At 33.6% G+C, this 20,502-nt stretch overlaps 3 protein-coding genes across 4 annotated transcripts in view; 2 read left to right on the top strand and 1 right to left on the bottom strand.

The window, feature by feature from the left end:
* The first annotated feature begins 5,681 nt into the window (after window positions 1-5,681).
* LOC129743354 (uncharacterized) lies at window positions 5,682-9,006 on the top strand. The gene is made up of 3 exons (XM_055735337.1): window positions 5,682-7,641; window positions 8,520-8,735; window positions 8,900-9,006. Exons 1-3 carry the CDS (start codon window positions 5,682-5,684, stop codon window positions 9,004-9,006), a joined length of 2,283 nt encoding a protein of 760 aa, XP_055591312.1.
* Window positions 9,007-16,795: 7,789 nt separating this feature from the next.
* LOC129747268 (cytochrome b5 reductase 4) overlaps window positions 16,796-20,502 on the top strand; it is a 257,924-nt gene continuing 254,217 nt past the window's right edge. The window contains exons 1-2 of one of the 2 annotated variants that reach the window (XM_055741380.1): window positions 16,887-16,901; window positions 16,986-17,124. The gene's annotated coding sequence lies outside the window, so the exon portion shown is untranslated. Of the gene's footprint in view, window positions 17,125-20,502 lie in introns of both variants that reach the window. The other variant, XM_055741381.1, reaches the window with a different exon arrangement.
* Window positions 19,053-20,134, bottom strand: LOC129747274 (sentrin-specific protease 8). Its single transcript, XM_055741392.1, has one exon. The coding sequence runs from the start codon at window positions 19,950-19,952 to the stop codon at window positions 19,305-19,307; it is 648 nt and encodes a 215-aa protein (XP_055597367.1). The 5' UTR covers window positions 19,953-20,134; the 3' UTR covers window positions 19,053-19,304.

The following is a 20,502-nucleotide window of genomic DNA, read 5'->3' as shown; positions in this document are numbered from 1 at the left end:
CCATAGCTCGCATATGTGTTCTTTGCCCACTATTGATCTCTTTGTTGTTTCTCTATCAACTCACGACTCAGCGACTCGGCATTTTACGCGCAAATGGTCTTTTGCGCCGGGCTTGCCACTACTTACTTACGGTCAAATCTCGCGTGAGCTTTCATTATGTCGTATGAAACAAAGTGTAAACTAAGAGTTGTATAACGAAAAATTACAAAAACTGACGTAAACCAGTCGTAACTTTTTTCCACTTAAAATATTTGTAGACTGGACAACATATTCTGTATATGGAATACAAATTTTTAAGTTATTTTGATAAATTTTGCAGCAGTTTTTTGTGAATTCTTAAGATTTTCCATACTACGTAATGAAGAAGCAATCTGTGCTGCATTTTACCGTAATACACAGAATCTCGAATGCACCAAAACTTGAGATATTTTCCCACCAAGCCGATTGAAACTCCTTCCCTAGGGATCATTCAAATATTACGTAACGCTTTAAGGGGGGGAGGGGGTATAGCAGCTTGTTACGCTTTGTGGATTTTACTAAGAAATTCTGTGACGAATGTGTTACGTAGGAGGGAGCGGGGGGGTAAAAAATGCTCGAAAATTGCGTTACGTAATATTTGAACGGTCCCCTAGAAGTTTGGCTGTTGACAGCTTAGCCCAAAGTGTATCTCATTCACGTTGTCACCCTGTAACTTTCTCGTAGCGGTCCCTCTAGAATGATCGAATCGATGCAGTCAAGACTCATCACGTAAACATAACGTTTTTCGCTGTGAAACGACCATTGTAACTTGTCAAATTATAAGGACCGCTTCGGATTGCATCAAAAGACACAAGCCGAGCGGAGGATGATATAGAAGACTCAAATTTTTACCACTACAAATTCCGAGGCCGCTAACAAATGTAAAGCCTTATGTTACCCGTCGTAACGCGGCGTCGGTAAACATGTTCAACTTACTTTTTAAAGTTTGGTTATTTTTTATTTGTTCGTGTTTATTTCATAATGTTGTTAATACTCCTTCGATTGAATTTATAAGCGAGTTTTATACATATTTTACCCATTGTAATCACAACCCACCAAGAATTGCATCACACCATAGCTCGCCTACCGACAATCACGTAGGTACAAAGTAAGAGCTGCCTTCTCTTATCACCGTGTTAAGTGAACATTTTCATCGAGCCACGATGCGAAAGCTGCTGCTGCGATTGGATTAGAACGCTATGAAAACAAATCCGTTGCTATCAATCCCAGAAAAGAAACGCGGCCATACAAGTCCTACACTGGCTATTTTACTCATACTCGAGCGGTTCCAGATGACAGCTTCCGATAGCCTCGCGCAATGAACCGCGCTTTCAAGATGGATCGCGACTTCAATCGCTTGTTTGCTAGCTTGTAGCTAGCTGGACAACAATACCTATTTGCAGCTCTTCGCTTTTCTAAGATCGATGAGTTACATCATTTGAAATCTAAAATAAGGGTCTTTTTAATGTTTTTTAGGTTCGCATACATGAAAATAAAATTTAAAATAATTTTTTTTACAAAATTTAGAAGTTCAAATGATGTGTAAGAGTTCAAATGAATCATAGCATCTGGAAAATCCCACTTTGCAAATCTTAAATACAATCTGTAAAAAATCACTATCAATATAAGTTTTGTTGATATTCCGTCTACAAAGTTTAGTAATTTACTTGAAACCGATTGACTGATAACCAACCACAACTGTTTCGTAAACGGAACGATTTTCGTCTCTGTTCAAAAGCGTATTTCAAATAGAACATCAATTAAATCCACAAATTACGCCTTAAATAGCAGCACAGGACACATCAAATATGTCAAGGTTTGGCCAAAGTCACTTTTGATTAGAGATGAACAAATCTGAGGACTGATTAGATTTGCGACGGAATCAGAATCATTTGGTAGCTGCATCTGCTAATTAGTTCTAATCCTACGTAAGCTTATGGATTTCCTGATTAAACTTGAGCTCTTCATCTTCCGAGCCGTGAAGTTTATTACCAATTTGCATTTATACAAAACTGTCAAAATAATCAAAATGGTCAAAATAATCAAAATGGTCAAAATTGTCCAAATTGTCAAAAAAGTAAAAATTGTAAAAAATTTAAAAATTGTAAAATTGTAAAAATTGTTAACATTGTAAAAATTGTCAAAATTGTAAACATTGTAAAATTGTAAAAATTGTCAAAGTTATACAATTGTCAATATTGTCAAAATTGTCAAAATTGTCAAAATTGTCGAAATTATCAAAATTGTCAAAATTGTCAAAATTGTCAAAATTGTCAAAATTGTCAAAATTGTCAAAATTGTCAAAATTGTCAAAATTGTCAAAATTGTCAAAATTGTCAAAATTGTCAAAATTGTCAAAATTGTCAAAATTGTCAAAATTGTCAAAATTGTCAAAATTGTCAAAATTGTCAAAATTGTCAAAATTGTCAAAATTGTCAAAATTGTCAAAATTGTCAAAATTGTCAAAATTGTCAAAATTGTCAAAATTGTCAAAATTGTCAAAATTGTCAAAATTGTGAAAATTGTCAAAATTGTCAAAATTGTCAAAATCGTCCAAATTGTTAAAATTGTCAAAATTGTCAAAATTGTCAAAATTGTCAAAATTGTCAAAATTGTCAAAATTGTCAAAATTGTCAAAATTGTCAAAATTGTCAAAATTGTCAAAATTGTCAAAATTGTCAAAATTGTGAAAATTGTGAAAATTGTGAAAATTGTCAAAATTGTCAAAATTGTCAAAATTGTCAGAATGACAAAACTTAGAAAATGACAAAAATTGCAAAAATGACAAAAATGACAAAAATGACAAAAATGACTAAAATGACTAAAATGACAAAAATGACAAAAATGACAAAAATGACAAAAATGACAAAAATGACAAAAATGACAAAAATGACAAAAATGACAAAAATGACAAAAATGACAAAAATGACAAAAATGACAAAAATGACAAAAATGACAAAAATGACAAAAATGACGAAAATGACAAAAATGACAAAAATGACAAAAATGACAAAAATGACAAAAATGACAAAAATGACAAAAATGACAAAAATGACAAAAATGACAAAAATGACAAAAATGACAAAAATGACAAAAATGACAAAAATGACAAAAATGACAAAAATGACAAAAATGACAAAAATGACAAAAATGACAAAAATGACAAAAATGACAAAAATGACAAAAATGACAAAAATGACAAAAATGACAAAAATGACAAAAATGACAAAAATGACAAAAATGACAAAAATGACAAAAATGACAAAAATGACAAAAATGACAAAAATGACTGTTTTGGTGCCAGCCCATGAATTAGTGTTAGTGAGGAACACTAAGATCAGCAGACGTCAAAGTCGATCCATCCGAAAGTGATCTAAAAGGGGCTTTCGGATGGATATAAGCTCTGTTCACTGCTCGAACAGAAGCTTTTATTCCTATGTAAAATTAATACTTGCACAAAATATCGATGTAGTTGAATATTGTACATATAGGACAAATTTATATTTGCATCGTTTCTCTAATTCCACTACACTTTGTGTACAACACATTTGAAGCATAAAAACAGAAACGCGTGAAAAACTTCGGTGAGTTGCACCGGCGAAAAATACATTATACGTGTATGACAATGTCACGTTAGGACGTTTTGCTCTGCTCATATTAAGCGCGCGATAAAATTGTGCATTGTAAGTGTATGGCAATGCCACGTTAGGACGTTTTGCTCGCCTCGTCATAAACGCGCGGTAAAATTCGGTGAGTTGCACCGGTGCTAAGTACATTGTATGTGTATGACAATGCCACGTTAGGACGTATTTGCTCTAAATAAAAACGCGATGAACTCGATAGTGTGCGACGCGACGAACATTAAATATTTAACTTTGCTTTGATCACATCCCTTCCCAAAGGGAATCCAGATCTAATTTACCTTCCCGACTGACAAACCACCCTTCCTGTGACGACCGTGGAGATTTAGAGGTGTATTCGGTCTCTAGTAGCAACGGAAGTCGAACTAACAATCCTTCCCTTTCCCCGATGAACCGTAAGGACGTGGCCGGCGCCGTTATTGACCATATAAGATAAGGAACCTTCGAAACGTGTACACAGAAAATGGTAAGCTAATCCCAAGCCCCATTTATTTGGATCTATGTACAATTTTGATGGTTCTTGTCAATCACGGAGATGCAACTACTGAAATGTACGGTTTATCTAAGCTCAAGCTCAAGCTCAACACATTTGAAGCATAAAAACAGAACAAACCAATCCGCCGTGCTATACACATCGTTCGCAATAAACCCCCAATCAAAACGAAATAAAGTGTTGAGTTTTTAAGTTGAGTTTAAACTAACCGCCGCGTTCTAAATTCGGTCCGAAAAGTGTTCCGGTGCCTAAACATTTGGTCCTTCGAACCGGATGACCGTCCGGAAAGTGGTTCCGGAACATAAATTGGACTTTAAGTGAAGACCGCCGATCGGCCGAGCACCAAAGTGTGAACCATTTTGTGCTCGCAAAAACGCCATCGCAGTGCGCGACAAAAGTGCTGAACAAAAGTGATCACAATAAATGTGCATCTATCGGGACGCTAACTACGCTTGGCTTGGATGCAATTAAGTGCATCAGTGGACATTGTCAGCCATTGCGAAAATCTGAACTATTGTTTCCGGATTCCTGAAGCCAAACTAGTGAAGTGAAGCCGATAACAGAAGCGTATTGGCCAGCAACGCAGCAGAGATCAGCGGATTTTCAACCAGCTCGACGCAGCATTCGGAGAAGCAGCAGCAACAAGAATTAATAGCAGGAAGTATTAACTGGCTTGGTGCATGAGGCCAAAGAAAGTGCGATTCAATAAAGATTTTAAGTGTGAATTGGTTTTTTTTAGTTGCATGAAGTGTGTGCCCTGTCCGTAACTATAAATTGGTCTTGGTTCACTATTGGCATTTTTACTTTGCAATTTTCACTGGTTGTGCCCACTCGCTGCTGTCAATATCGGGTTGCTAGTCTCGGTAATTCGCGTCGCGATCGGATGGAACGTTGAGTTGATCAAAACTAAGTGCATATACCCTGAGTCAGAAGCACATAAGGTGCATGTCAGAGCACATAAAGGTGCAAGTCAGATATTTTAGTCAGAATAATTCAGTACTGGACGGATTGGGTCCAATGTGTTTGAGTTTGTCAGAAAATTCAAGTTTGCTGAAGAATTTAAGTTTGAGTCGGAATTCTTTTCAGAAGCAAGTCTGATTTGTATGAATTTAAGTTTGAGTTCGAAACTTGTCAGAATTAAGTCTGAATTTGTCAGAAAATACAAGTTTGTTTAAGTTTGAGTTGGAAAACTTGTCAGAATTAAGTCTGAATCAGTTTGTGTCGGAATTCTAAAGTGAATATTGTCGAAAATCTTGTCTGAAACTTATCAGAATTGAGTCTGAGTCTCAAAATAAGCTTGCGTCAGAATTCTTGTCTGAATATAGTCAGAAACCTGGTCTGAAATATTGTCAGAAATTAAGTCAGAAGAGATCTTGTTAGAAATCGAGTCTGAATTCATATCGTCTGAAACATTGTCAGATATTAAGCCTGTGTCAGAATCAACGTGTCAGTTTAAGAGCTTGTCTGAAGGTACAAGTCTGAGTTCATCAAAATTTTGAAGCCTGTGTCAGATTACAAAAAGTGTTGCAATGTCGAGAAGTACGCTGAAGGCTTTGCAAAAACGTGAGCGGCAGTTATATGTGATTTTTGATGGTACTGATAGATTTATCCAAACCTATCACATCGGTAGTGATCGGTGCCAGTTAAGCTCAAGGTTGCAAGTGATTGATACGGTGTACAGTGAATTTTTTGAAGTACGGAGCAAGATTGAAATGTTGCTGGACGAAGCGGCCGAGAAAGAGCAGAAAGATGCTGACAGCGAAGTCAAAGGGGAGATTGCAAAACAGCGCGAAGAAGAGAACGACAAAATTCTGCAGCAGTTTGATGACCGATACTTTGCAATTCGAGGTGACCTCCTTAGACTTCAAGGCGATAAGGATGCCTTAGGGGTAAATACAACCAGCAACAGCCAAGGTCAGTCTGCATCAGGGAATACGTCCAGAGTGAAGCTGCCCGAGATTCGTTTGCCGTCCTTTAGCGGAAAAATCAGAGAATGGGTTACGTTTAGAGACTCTTTCCGTAGTCTCATTCACGACAACGAGCATCTGACAAAAATGGACAAATTTACGTACCTTCGTTCCTCTCTGCAAGGTGATGCATTGAAGGAAATAAACCACATCGAGCTGTCAGAGGCAAACTACGACGTCGCCTGGAAAATGTTGGAAGTCCGCTACGAAAACAAAAAGCTCATTGTCAAGGCTCATCTCGACGCTCTTTTTGCCCTCGAATCGCTTAAAAAAGAGAACTACGACGGTTTGAACTTCCTTGTCAGCGAATTTGAAAAGAATTTGATGATGTTGCAGAAAATCGGTGAGCATACGGAGTCTTGGAGTACAATACTAGTCTACATGTTGTGCGCTAGACTAGATTCTGCAACATTGCGCCAATGGGAGACGCATTACGGGTCTAAGGAGGTCCCAACGTACGAAGAGCTGCTACTGTTCTTGCAAGGTCACTGCTCAGTTCTCCAATCAATCACCTCTGCAAGAAGTCCACCATCCGAAGCACGTCAGACAAGATCAACAGTTTGCCATACAACCATCCGATCGGATTCACGATGCCCGTTCTGTACCGAAGCATGGCACTCACCGTTTCACTGTCAGAGATTCCTTCGATTGAAGATATCAGAACGTGTTGAAGCCGCCAATCGAAGTCGAGTCTGTCGAAATTGTCTACAGCCTGGACATTTTGCGACGAACTGCACTCGTAGCAGTTGCCGATTATGTCAGCAAAGGCATCACACAATGTTGCATGCTACGCGATCCTCCGTTCCGAATCCGTCGAATCCGAGACTCAGTCAACAGTCAATAGCACAACCCTCTAATCAAGAAAGCACCCATATTTATCCACAGCAAGCCCATCAACAGCAAAGTCACACCATGCCAATAGTTACGGAAACACACACTCAAACACAAAATGGAACACACAATTCACCAATTGCAACCACACAATTCGATTCGCCAACGCCAAGCACAAGCCATAACTACGTCGCACTACCTGTTAAGTCTGCTTCGAATATTTTGCTTCCTACCGCTCTTGTGAAGATTAAGGACCGTAACGGTAACGCTCAGATTGCCAGAGCCTTGTTAGATTCTTGTTCGCAGCACTGCCTAATGTCCCAAGAGTTTTCGAACAAGCTGAAGTTGAAAGAAGCACCTACATATTTGTCAGTTCAGGGTATTGGGTCATCTCAGTCAGTTTCGACGAAGTCCATACATGCAGAAGTCTGTCCACGTTCGCCAAAAATATCTTATTTCCAAGAAACTATGCAGTTCTTTGTATTGCCAAAACTTAAGCTACAAATACCCACAACATCGTTTGATCCTTCGCCCATGTCGATTCCCGATTCCACTTTGTTAGCTGATCCTTGCTTCTATGACTCAAAGCGGATCGATGTAGTCATTGGTGCCGAATACTATTTGGACTTGTTGAAGAAGGACCGAAGAAAGGTCACCAAGAAGGGTCCCACGCTTCAAAACTCAGTTTTTGGTTGGATTGTGTCGGGTCGATTGGTCGAATCTCATCAAAACCTTTCTCACACTTACGTTCGTTCTGCAGGAAACTATAGAAGTAGCTCACATGGTTCTAGGAGCTGGAAACATGTCGCGTTGAGACCAAAAATTGAATTGGAGAATCAACAGTCAGAAATTAAGCAAAGGTTTTGTCAGATACCCTACCCAAGAATGAGTCAGATTTGTGTCAGTTGAATAAGTCGAAGAACTCAACCATTTTTTGAATAACCTGCGTAACAATTATTCAAAATTGTCAGCAAGATTTGGCTAAAAAAAAAAAAGGTGTCAGTTTGAGTCCGATATTTTTAAGTCAGAGTAATGAATCAAATGGAAAATCATTAAGTAAGTTTGTACGAATGAGTCATGAATTCTTCCTAGAGAACTAAGTCATTTTCTTCCCTTTCTCCAATTGCTGAACTTAACAAGAAGGCAAATTAAGTTGCAAACCTTTAAGAAATCTATCATTTTAATCAATCAAACCTTACTGAAGTGAAGCACAATTTGAATCAAATTCCACATGGTTAATTAAAGTTCGCATACCCACTCAAATCCTTGAAAAACTCTAACCGATTCAAAGAGGGAAGTCGTATCGCCTGAAGAATTATAAATCCTCTGTAAGGCTCTATCGTTTGTAACAAACTTTCGCCCGAACAATGGTTCCTCAGAAGAATGGTTGAATTACCTTGCTTTACCTAAGAAGATCCCCAAAGAAGTTGAGAGGATGTCATCATTCGTACTAAGGCCATTAGACGTTCTTAGGAGCGCTCTCGGAGGCCCAGCGCCTCCGCATCCAGGAAAGTCCAAATTTATTTAGGCTATTATACAAATGCTAAACACTTTCCCCTCTGCATCCAGGTACCATGGGGCGAAGAGGTCTCCACAATCCACATAGAGGTCCTCAGATCACCATCCAGGTCGCCAGCTCCACACCACTTAAGCCATACGACATGGGAAAATCTGCCGCCGACAAGAACCAGCAATCGACTAAATCCATCACAGTCATCTGCTGGCTAGCTCCTGCCCAAGCGCGACGACGCAGGAAGATGCTAAGTACCACCGACGATGGTTTCAGTTTGTGCTCCACAGTATGCTAAAGAAGCTCCCCAAAGTCGATCAGGAGGAATCGACCATGCATAACAGATGTTGGTCCAACATCTGTCCATTCGAACAACGATAAGCCACCAGGTCCAGCTGTCTGTAGTTCATTAGCCGGTGACGCCATCCTCTTCTCACAGAATCATTAGAAGAGCAGCCAATTCAATCGGTTGTTGTGAATGCCTCAAACCATCTGAGCAACGGGAACAATCTTGGTAGTCTTTGTGGTCCTCCACACGCCACTTGAACTAGGCTTCGTCGCGCAGCTAACTGTAGTGCATACATATCGTCGTCCAACAGTCACAGCAACAGAATCTACGGTGTGCAACGAAAATAATGTTGTAACTACTACGAAGGGCACCCAAGGATATTTGAAGCACTTACCTGGTCAATACGTTTGCATAATGCACTGTTCGCACCACATGCATCTTCGAGTCAACATCGCAAGGTTCCGGAGTAGAAGTAACATGATGGTAAAGTCCTATCTATGCTTTGGTTCTGCAAATCGAAGAGGGTCTAAAGTACACCAGACATATAGCACAGCAGAGAAGGGAGCCTTTTATGATGTTGCTGACTGCAACTAATTTTCAACGAGTGTAATACACTACACCGGACATCAACATGTTTGCTCTGTAGTGAAAACTGTCTTCATAAATATGGTCCAGCATCGAATCAGCTACAACATAAGCGGATCTGGAAGAAACGTTGCATTAGTGCAACTTCGTTAAAAATTATGTTTACACTTACCTCTAGTTTATACGGCTATCCTGAGCAGTGCCAAGAAGCAACATACAATTTCTTCAAGACGACTAGAAACCACCTAGTAAAAACCATCGCGTCATTCCTTTAATCCCAACAATTGGATTGAGTCATACTGGCAGAAGTGTTCCGGTGCCTAAACATTTGAATGTTCCGGGTCAACATCGTCGCAGCAGCCAGCTAACAGCTTACACAACATCAAGAGGCAGCCAACAGAAGGATCGATTCCATCCTCCAGGAATCAATTCACCGGTCGTCGAGCAGATCCAGACGTTCAGCAGCAAACCACACTACACAACACACAAAACAGGAGGAAATAATCTTACACGAAACAGAGATCAAAACAAATCAACAAAGTACCGTTAGAATTATTTTAAGGCACACACGCACACAGCAGAAGTTAATTTGTTGAAATAGTATTTCAAGGCGGGCGGCGTATGTTTTGGTGCCAGCCCATGAATTAGTGTTAGTGAGGAACACTAAGATCAGCAGACGTCAAAGTCGATCCATCCGAAAGTGATCTAAAAGGGGCTTTCGGATGGATATAAGCTCTGTTCACTGCTCGAACAGAAGCTTTTATTCCTATGTAAAATTAATACTTGCACAAAATATCGATGTAGTTGAATATTGTACATATAGGACAAATTTATATTTGCATCGTTTCTCTAATTCCACTACACTTTGTGTACAACACATTTGAAGCATAAAAACAGAACAAACCAATCCGCCGTGCTATACACATCGTTCGCAATAAACCCCCAATCAAAACGAAATAAAGTGTTGAGTTTTTAAGTTGAGTTTAAACTAACCGCCGCGTTCTAAATTCGGTCCGAAAAGTGTTCCGGTGCCTAAACAATGACAAAAATGACAAAAATGACAAAAATGACAAAAATGACAAAAATGACAAAAATGACAAAAATGACAAAAATGACAAAAATGACAAAAATGACAAAAATGACAAAAATGACAAAAATGACAAAATGCTTATGCTTATGCTTATGCTTATGCTAATGCTGCTTATGATACGTCAAAAATGACAAAAATGACAAAAATGACAAAAATGACAAAAATGACAAAAATGACAAAAATGACAAAAATGACAAAAATGACAAAAATGACAAAAATGACAAAAATGACAAAAATGACAAAAATGACAAAAATGACAAAAATGACAAAATTGACAAAATTGACAAAAATGACAAAAATGACAAAAATGACAAAAATGACAAAAATGACAAAAATGACAAAAATGACAAAAATGACAAAAATGACAAAAATGACAAAAATGACAAAAATGACAAAAATGACAAAAATGACAAAAATGACAAAAATGACAAAATTGACAAAATTGACAAAAATGACAAAAATGACAAAAATGACAAAAATGACAAAAATGACAAAAATGACAAAAATGACAAAAATGACAAAAATGACAAAAATGACAAAAATGACAAAAATGACAAAAATGACAAAAATGACAAAAATGACAAAAATGACAAAAATGACAAAAATGACAAAAATGACAAAAATGACAAAAATGACAAAAATGACAAAAATGACAAAAATGACAAAAATGACAAAAATGACAAAAATGACAAAAATGACAAAAATGACAAAAATGACAAAAATGACAAAAATGACAAAAATGACAAAAATGACAAAAATGACAAAAATGACAAAAATGACAAAAATGACAAAAATGACAAAAATGACAAAAATGACAAAAATGACAAAATTGACAAAAATGACAAAAATGACAAAAATGACAAAAATGACAAAAATGACAAAAATGACAAAAATGACAAAAATGACAAAAATGTCAAAAATGTCAAAAATGACAAAAATGACAAAAATGACAAAAATGACAAAAATGACAAAAATGACAAAAATGACAAAAATGACAAAAATGACAAAAATGACAAAAATGATAAAAATGACAAAAATGACAAAAATGACAAAAATGACAAAAATGACAAAAATGACAAAAATGACAAAAATGACAAAAATGACAAAAATGACAAAAATGACAAAAATGACAAAAATGACAAAAATGACAAAAATGACAAAAATGACAAAAATGACAAAAATGACAAAAATGACAAAAATGACAAAAATGACAAAAATGACAAAAATGACAAAAATGACAAAAATGAAAAAAATGAAAAAAATGACAAAAATGACAAAAATGACAAAAATGACAAAAATGACAAAAATGACAAAAATGACAAAAATGACAAAAATGACAAAAATGACAAAAATGACAAAAATGACAAAAATGACAAAAATGACAAAAATGACAAAAATGACAAAAATGACAAAAATGACAAAAATGACAAAAATGACAAAAATGACAAAAATGACAAAAATGACAAAAATGACAAAAATGACAAAAATGACAAAAATGACAAAAATGACAAAAATGACAAAAATGACAAAAATGACAAAAATGACAAAAATGACAAAAATGACAAAAATGACAAAAATGACAAAAATGACAAAAATGACAAAAATGACAAAAATGACAAAAATGACAAAATTGACAAAAATGACAAAAATGACAAAAATGACAAAAATGACAAAAATGATTAAAATGACAAAAATGACAAAAATAACAAAAATGACAAAAATGACAAAAATGACAAAAATGACAAAAATGACAAAAATGACAAAAATGACAAAAATGACAAAAATGACAAAAATGACAAAAATGACAAAAATGACAAAAATGACAAAAATGACAAAAATGACAAAAATGACAAAAATGACAAAAATGACAAAAATGACAAAAATGACAAAAATGACAAAAATGACAAAAATGACAAAAATGACAAAAATGACAAAAATGACAAAAATGACAAAAATGACAAAAATGACAAAAATGACAAAAATGACAAAAATGACAAAAATGACAAAAATGACAAAAATGACAAAAATGACAAAAATGACAAAAATGACAAAAATGACAAAAATGACAAAAATGACAAAAATGACAAAAATGACAAAAATGACAAAAATGACAAAAATGACAAAAATGACAAAATGCTTATGCTTATGCTTATGCTTATGCTGCTTATGATACGTCAAAAATGACAAAAATGACAAAAATGACAAAAATGACAAAAATGACAAAAATGACAAAAATGACAAAAATGACAAAAATGACAAAATGACAAAAATGACAAAAATGACAAAAATGACAAAAATGACAAAAATGACAAAAATGACAAAAATGACAAAAATGACAAAAATGACAAAAATGACAAAAATGACAAAAATGACAAAAATGACAAAAATGACAAAAATGACAAAAATGACAAAAATGACAAAAATGACAAAAATGACAAAAATGACAAAAATGACAAAAATGACAAAAATGAAAAAAATGAAAAAAATAAAAAAAATGATAAAAATGAAAAAAATGACAAAAATGACAAAAATGACAAAAATGACAAAAATGACAAAAATGACAAAAATGACAAAAATGACAAAAATGACAAAAATGACAAAAATGACAAAAATGACAAAAATGACAAAAATGACAAAAATGACAAAAATGACAAAAATGACAAAAATGACAAAAATTACAAAAATTACAAAAATTACAAAAATTACAAAAATGACAAAAATGACAAAAATGACAAAAATGACAAAAATGACAAAAATGACAAAAATGACAAAAATGACAAAAATGACAAAAATGACAAAAATGACAAAAATGACAAAAATGACAAAAATGACAAAAATGACAAAAATGACAAAAATGACAAAAATGACAAAAATGACAAAAATGACAAAAATGACAAAAATGACAAAAATGACAAAAATGACAAAAATGACAAAAATGACAAAAATGACAAAAATGACAAAAATGATAAAAATGACAAAAATGACAAAAATGACAAAAATGACAAAAATGACAAAAATGACAAAAATGACAAAAATGAAAAAATGGCAAAAATGACAAAAATGACAAAAATGACAAAAATGACAAAAATGACAAAAATGACAAAAATGACAAAAATGACAAAAATGACAAAAATGACAAAAATGACAAAAACGACAAAAATGACAAAAATGACAAAAATGACAAAAATGACAAAAATGACAAAAATGACAAAAATGACAAAAATGACAAAAATGACAAAAATGACAAAAATGACAAAAATGACAAAAATGACAAAAATGACAAAAATGACAAAAATGACAAAAATGACAAAAATGACAAAAATGACAAAAATGACAAAAATGACAAAAATGACAAAAATGACAAAAATGACAAAAATGACAAAAATGACAAAAATGACAAAAATGACAAAAATGACAAAAATGACAAAAATGACAAAAATGACAAAAATGACAAAAATGACAAAAATGACAAAAATGACAAAAATGACAAAAATGACAAAAATGACAAAAATGACAAAATTGACAAAAATGACAAAAATGACAAAAATGACAAAAATGACAAAAATTACAAAAATGACAAAAATGACAAAAATGTCAAAAATGTCAAAAATGACAAAAATGACAAAAATGACAAAAATGACAAAAATGACAAAAATGACAAAAATGACAAAAATGACAAAATTGACAAAAATGACAAAAATGACAAAAATGACAAGAATGACAAAAATGACAAAAATGACAAAAATGACAAAATTGACAAAATTGACAAAAATGACAAAAATGACAAAAATGACAAAAATGACAAAAATGACAAAAATGACAAAAATGACAAAAATGACAAAAATGACAAAAATGACAAAAATGAAAAAAAAATGACAAAAATGACAAAAATGACAAAAATGACAAAAATGACAAAAATGACAAAAATGACAAAAATGACAAAAATGACAAAAATGACAAAAATGACAAAAATGACAAAAATGACAAAAATGACAAAAATGACAAAAATGACAAAAATGACAAAAATGACAAAAATGACAAAAATGACAAAAATGACAAAAATGACAAAAATGACAAAAATGACAAAAATGACAAAAATGACAAAAATGACAAATATGACAAAAATGACAAAAATGACAAAAATGACAAAAATGACAAAAATGACAAAAATGACAAAAATGACAAAAATGACAAAAATGACAAAAATGACAAAAATGACAAAAATGACAAAAATGACAAAAATGACAAAAATGATAAAAATGACAAAAATGACAAAAATGACAAAAATGACAAAAATGACAAAAATGACAAAAATGACAAAAATGACAAAAATGACAAAAATGACAAAAATGACAAAAATGACAAAAATGACAAAAATGACAAAAATGACAAAAATGACAAAAATGACAAAAATGACAAAAATGACAAAAATGACAAAAATGACAAAAATGACAAAAATGACAAAAATGACAAAAATGACAAAAATGACAAAAATGACAAAAATGACAAAAATGACAAAAATGACAAAAATGACAAAAATGTCAAAAATGACAAAAATGACAAAAATGACAAAAATGACAAAAATGACAAAAATGACAAAAATGACAAAAATGACAAAAATGACAAAAATGACAAAAATGACAAAAATGACAAAAATGACAAAAATGACAAAAATGACAAAAATGACAAAAATGACAAAAATGACAAAAAAGACAAAAATGACAAAAATGATAAAAATGACAAAAATGACAAAAATGACAAAAATGACAAAAATGACAAAAATGACAAAAATGACAATAATGACAAAAATGACAAAAATGACAAAAATGACAAAAATGACAAAAATGACAAAAATGACAAAAATTACAAAAATGACAAAAATGACAAAAATGACAAAAATGACAAAAATGACAAAAATGACAAAAATGACAAAAATGACAAAAATGACAAAAATGACAAAAATGACAAAAATGACAAAAATGACAAAAATGACAAAAATGTTAAAAATGACAAAAATGACAAAAATGTCAATAATGTCTTCTATCAGAATATTGATCAATGTAACAATGTTTCATTTCGGACTTTTATTTTATACATTCTGAATTCTGATTTTGAAATTGATTATGGAATCAACGAACAGTTTTTGATTCAAACAATTTATGTAATGTCATGATAAAGGTTTTCATTTTTTTTCCAATAAATTAATGGTTGAATTTTAATTTCTCAATTCGACGGAATTCGTGTTGCCAAACTGCGCTCAAACAAAATTCACTCAGGGTTATCACCAACGGAGGCTGACCTTCGTTTGTTTGTTATTTATTCGAGGTTCTTTCGCCTAGAATAAATTTTAAAACTCTTCGAGTTCGATTCATAACAAAAATATTTTCATCTCAGATGCAGTTTGTGACTAGAGGTTTTCGAGGTAATCCGTACCGCAATGGAAAATTTACCAAAACTCCCAACCAAATATTGCAAATTAATTAAGCTAGAACATGAGCTCATGTCTACTTTTTTTTCCTCCGAATCGTTTCCGAAAATTCAGATTGATTTATTTTTCGCAACGAGGTTATCACCGAAGGTTTGTTTTTGTTTTCGACGACGGGCCACTTTTGTCTGCTCAGAATTCTGATCCAAGAAAATTATGTTATTACATAAACTAATGGATTTTGCATTTGATGGCTTAAGTCACGTACACGAATCCCAGATTCCGATTGACATTGGGCAACGAACGCACTTTTATGAGCCGATTTCTAACCTCAAAATTGGTCGTTACTAGGCGCTGATAACGGCATTTTACTTATGACTTCTAATGGTGATATTGAAAGAAGCTCATCGACCGGCTTTCGCATGCGTTGAGTTAAGAATGCAGTCGAATCGTTCTCGAGATAGATTAGAATTGACCTACATTCAAGGTAAGAGTTACATGCGAAAATGGCAAATTCTAGCAAATTCTGATAGTCAATGCATCGAATCAATCTAAAACGTGAACAAAACAACAGCTTTTCGTAAATTTTATTAATTTATATTAAGTAAATTTTATCTGTGATCATTCTAAATTCTCTTCTCTGTTTTAAATCATGTGGTTTATAAAACTCTTTTTAAACTGTCAAAATTTCATCAGTAAAAGCTTGAGCGTTTTTGCCTTCCTTAAATTCCAATACTGAAAACCACGTGTCAACATTCAAAATTTTCTTCCACGATTTCAATTCCATGAGTCCCAGCACTCATTTTCAATCTCTCACTATCGGATCACCATCTCACTCTCTCATCTCTCCATCTTGATGCGCAACACTTTTGGGTTGTTGCGTAACATAAAACCACAAATGTTGCGCCAAATGAGTGACTCGCGGAAAGCATGCTTTCGTTGATGCATCAAAACAAGTTTCGACTATTTTGCGTGACGCGGAAAGTTTTGTGCGAATTCGGGTTTTCGGTCGGAAAATAAAGTTATGCACAGTGTGAATTTAAAGTGAAATTGTATGGGTTTTAATTTGTCTTCACTGTTCGGTGAAATTTTTCTTACAAATATCAATTTAGAGGGGTGCTTATCGTTTTTTTTAGAATTAGATTTTGTGCGCACTGCCTGAGCGGCACATTAGGGGTGGTTTTTGTCAAGTGAGTGTTCAGTGAAGAGTGACAAAAAGTTGTTTTGGTAACTCGCAGAAAAGTCTTCTTGGACACACAGAAAAACTTCTGGTTGGTAAGTCGTTTTTCATTTTATGGGCGATGGGCGTGCTCGCAGTCCCGGTATACGATTTCTCGTGTGTTAAACAGATAGAGAAATAGCCTTCACTCCAATTTCACTCCGATAAGCTGTCGTTCTTATTGAAATCTGTGTAAGAGTAAAGAGCAGGCTTTATTCTTTTTAGCAGGCCCAATCCCAATTCCGTTCCCAATAAACAAGTTTTAAAAAATGGGTTTTAATAACGAACATGTCAACGATCAGGACAATAAATTGATGTGAAATAATGCTGTTAAAAATGAAACGAGATTTGATTTGAGATGGCGATTTTAACATTATTGAAAATTTTGACATTATTGAGAATTTTGACATTATTGACAATTTTGATATTTTTAACAATTTTGATTTAATTGGAAATTTTGACATCAATTGATAATTTTGACATAATTGACAATTTTGACATTATTGACAATTTTGACTTATACAATTTTGGCATTATTGACAATTTTGACATTATTGACAATTTTCACCTTGTAGAGAATTTTGACATTATTGACAATTTTGACATTATTGAAAATTTTGACATTATTGACAATTTTTACATTATTGACAATTTTGACATTGAAGAGAATTTTGAAATTAGTGACAATTTCGACAATTGTTGACAATTTTGACATTATAGACAATTTTGACATTATTGACAATTTTGACATTATTGACATTTTTGGCATTATTGACAATATTGACAATTTTGACGTTTTTAACCATTTTGACATTGATCATTTTGAAATTTTTGACATTATTGACAATGTTGACTTAATTGACAATTATAATATTATTGGCAATTTTGACATTATTGACATTGACAATTTTGACAGTTTCGACATTATTGACAATTTGATATTATTGACAATTTTGACATTATTGACAATTTGGCATTATTGATAATTTGACATTATTGACAATTTTGACAATTTAAATGGTTTTTTCAGTTTTGAATTATTTTTTAAATTTGAGTTTTTTTTTCATTTTGAATATTTTTTTCAATGTTGAATAATTTGACAATTTGAATATGTATATTTTTTTCAATTTATAATTTTTGTTTCCATTTTCAATTTTTGTTGCAATTTTAAAAATTTCGACATCTTTGATTTTTGACAAATTTAGTCAATTTTGAAAACCACTTCCGAACATTTTAACAATTTTGATAGTTTTGGCATATTAAACCAATGTTCCCATTTTTTGTCAATTTTGGTAATTTTGACCATTTTGATAATTTTTACAATTAAGACTGTTTTCGAAAATTTTGTCAGTTTTATCAATTTAGTCAATTTTGACAACTTTGGCAATTTTGGACCGTTTAGATAATTTTTCCAAGTTAGATAATTTTTCCAACTTTGATAGTTTTGACAATTTCGACAATTTCTCCTATTTTTTTTTAACAATTTTGAAAAGCTGACAATTTTTGTCATTTGACAATTTTAATAATTTTTCAAATTGGCAATTTTGAAAATTTTGTCAGGGTTTGGTCAACTTTGGCAATTTTGACAGTTTCAACATTTTTGTCAGTGTTTAAAATTTAATAATTAGTCAATTTTGAAAGTTTTTACAAAATTTTCGCAATTTTCACAGTTTTGGCAATTTTGATTGCTTTGAAATTAATGACAATTTTTATTATTTCTACAATTTTGACAATTTTGATTTTATAATCTCGACAGTTTTAAAAATTTTGATAATTAATCAATTTTGACAGTTTTTACAAAATTTTCGCGATTTTCAAAATTTTGGCAATTTTGATTGCTTTAACATTAATGACATTTTTTATTATTTTTACAATTTTGACTATTTTAACAAGTTCGGCAATTTCAACCAAAGGTCTTCGTGATATAAATTGGAAATCAAAACCACAACTTAACTTTTGTTTTAATATTGAACGTGCATTTCGTTTTTTTTTTTGTTACAAAATATTGAAATAAATTACTAGCATCTACAATACAATCGGCAAACAGGTGTGAACTATTGTAAAACATCTCACATAATAATCAATCCCACCACTAGGAGGAAACACAACGGAAATTTTATGAGAATGCATATGTCATATCTAGGTATAAAAAACGCCACAATCTCCTATATTAGGTCACTATCATTTTTGTTTGTGTGTCGTATGTGTGTCAATTGCTGCTGCTGGCCAAACTGTCCTAATTTATTCTGCCGCCAAGATCGATAATCGTGTGTAAGATTTCTTCCCTCTTTCCTCGAACAACATCGTACCGGGCGCTTTTCACTCCCTCGATTCGTCCGCTCTTGCGAATCTGCTGGGTAGTTTTGTCAACCGTACATAGCACATGGACCCCACAATCGTACCCGTTGCTCTGCTGAAGACAATCTCCGGTTCGCAGCTGAGCATCGGGACATCGCAAGGCACGCTTCAGGACTGCCACAAACTGTCGGCAAATGTCCGAATTGCTGTTGTGCGAAGAATCAAAATGGAAGAAGGCTCGTTCCGGGCGGGAGAAAACCAGCAGGCTCCAGTGGGAACCTCCAGCCCGGTCAGCTATCTGGTTATCGTTCAGAGCGAAAAAGATGAACGCCCGCTCGTTGGCCTTTAGCGGTTCCAAAAAAATACCCACCTCCGGTTCCGACACCATACGAATACACTGCGTCACTTCCGGGCTAACGAACAGGATGTCCTCCTCGTCCTTGAACATCAGCTTCTCCAGATACTCGAAGTAGAACGAAATAATTTGGTCGTTCAGCCAGAAGGGTCCCTTGAGCAGCTCAACATCCGACAGGCGCAGGCACGACTCGTGGAAGCTCAGGGCGACTTGATCACCTTTGGATACCATCGCGAGTGTGGGGCGGAAGCAGGAAACCTCTTCCCCGCTGCTGGAAGAACTTGATGCGAGAAGTTAACTGTTCCGTTTCCTAGTTTCACTTGTTTTTATTTTGTTAGCTTTGATGCACAAACGACCAAATTTCGACAACCAGCGATACCAAAATAAATCGTAACTCACTTGGATCAGAAACAAAACAAAATATTGAGTGCTCTTTTGCGCAATCATCATCGATATGTTGCGCGACAAAAAATTTACCCCGCTGCAGCAGCGGTGCCAATTCGACTGTTTGTCAGGTTTTTTGATCAATATTCTGGAATCGACTTTTCACACTTTTCATCTGTATCCGGCTGTATCATTTTAATTCTAATATGTCAATAAATGAAACCTTTGAATAATGAACACACCCAATTCCGATTTACACTTAGCTTGAGAACCATTAAAATTTACAATTAAATTAAAATCCAAATATGTTTTATTCTTTTTGAAAAAACAACTACTGATTTCCTTCTAATTTTCTCTAACCAATTGCCACAAATTACCACAAATTCAATCATTGGTA

The sequence above is a fragment of the Uranotaenia lowii genome, chromosome 2 (genome assembly GCF_029784155.1).
Source record: "Uranotaenia lowii strain MFRU-FL chromosome 2, ASM2978415v1, whole genome shotgun sequence".
NCBI classification, from domain to species: Eukaryota; Metazoa; Arthropoda; class Insecta; order Diptera; family Culicidae; genus Uranotaenia; species Uranotaenia lowii.
Note: the sequence above shows the minus strand (reverse complement) of the source record. Positions and strands in the feature narration are given on the sequence as shown.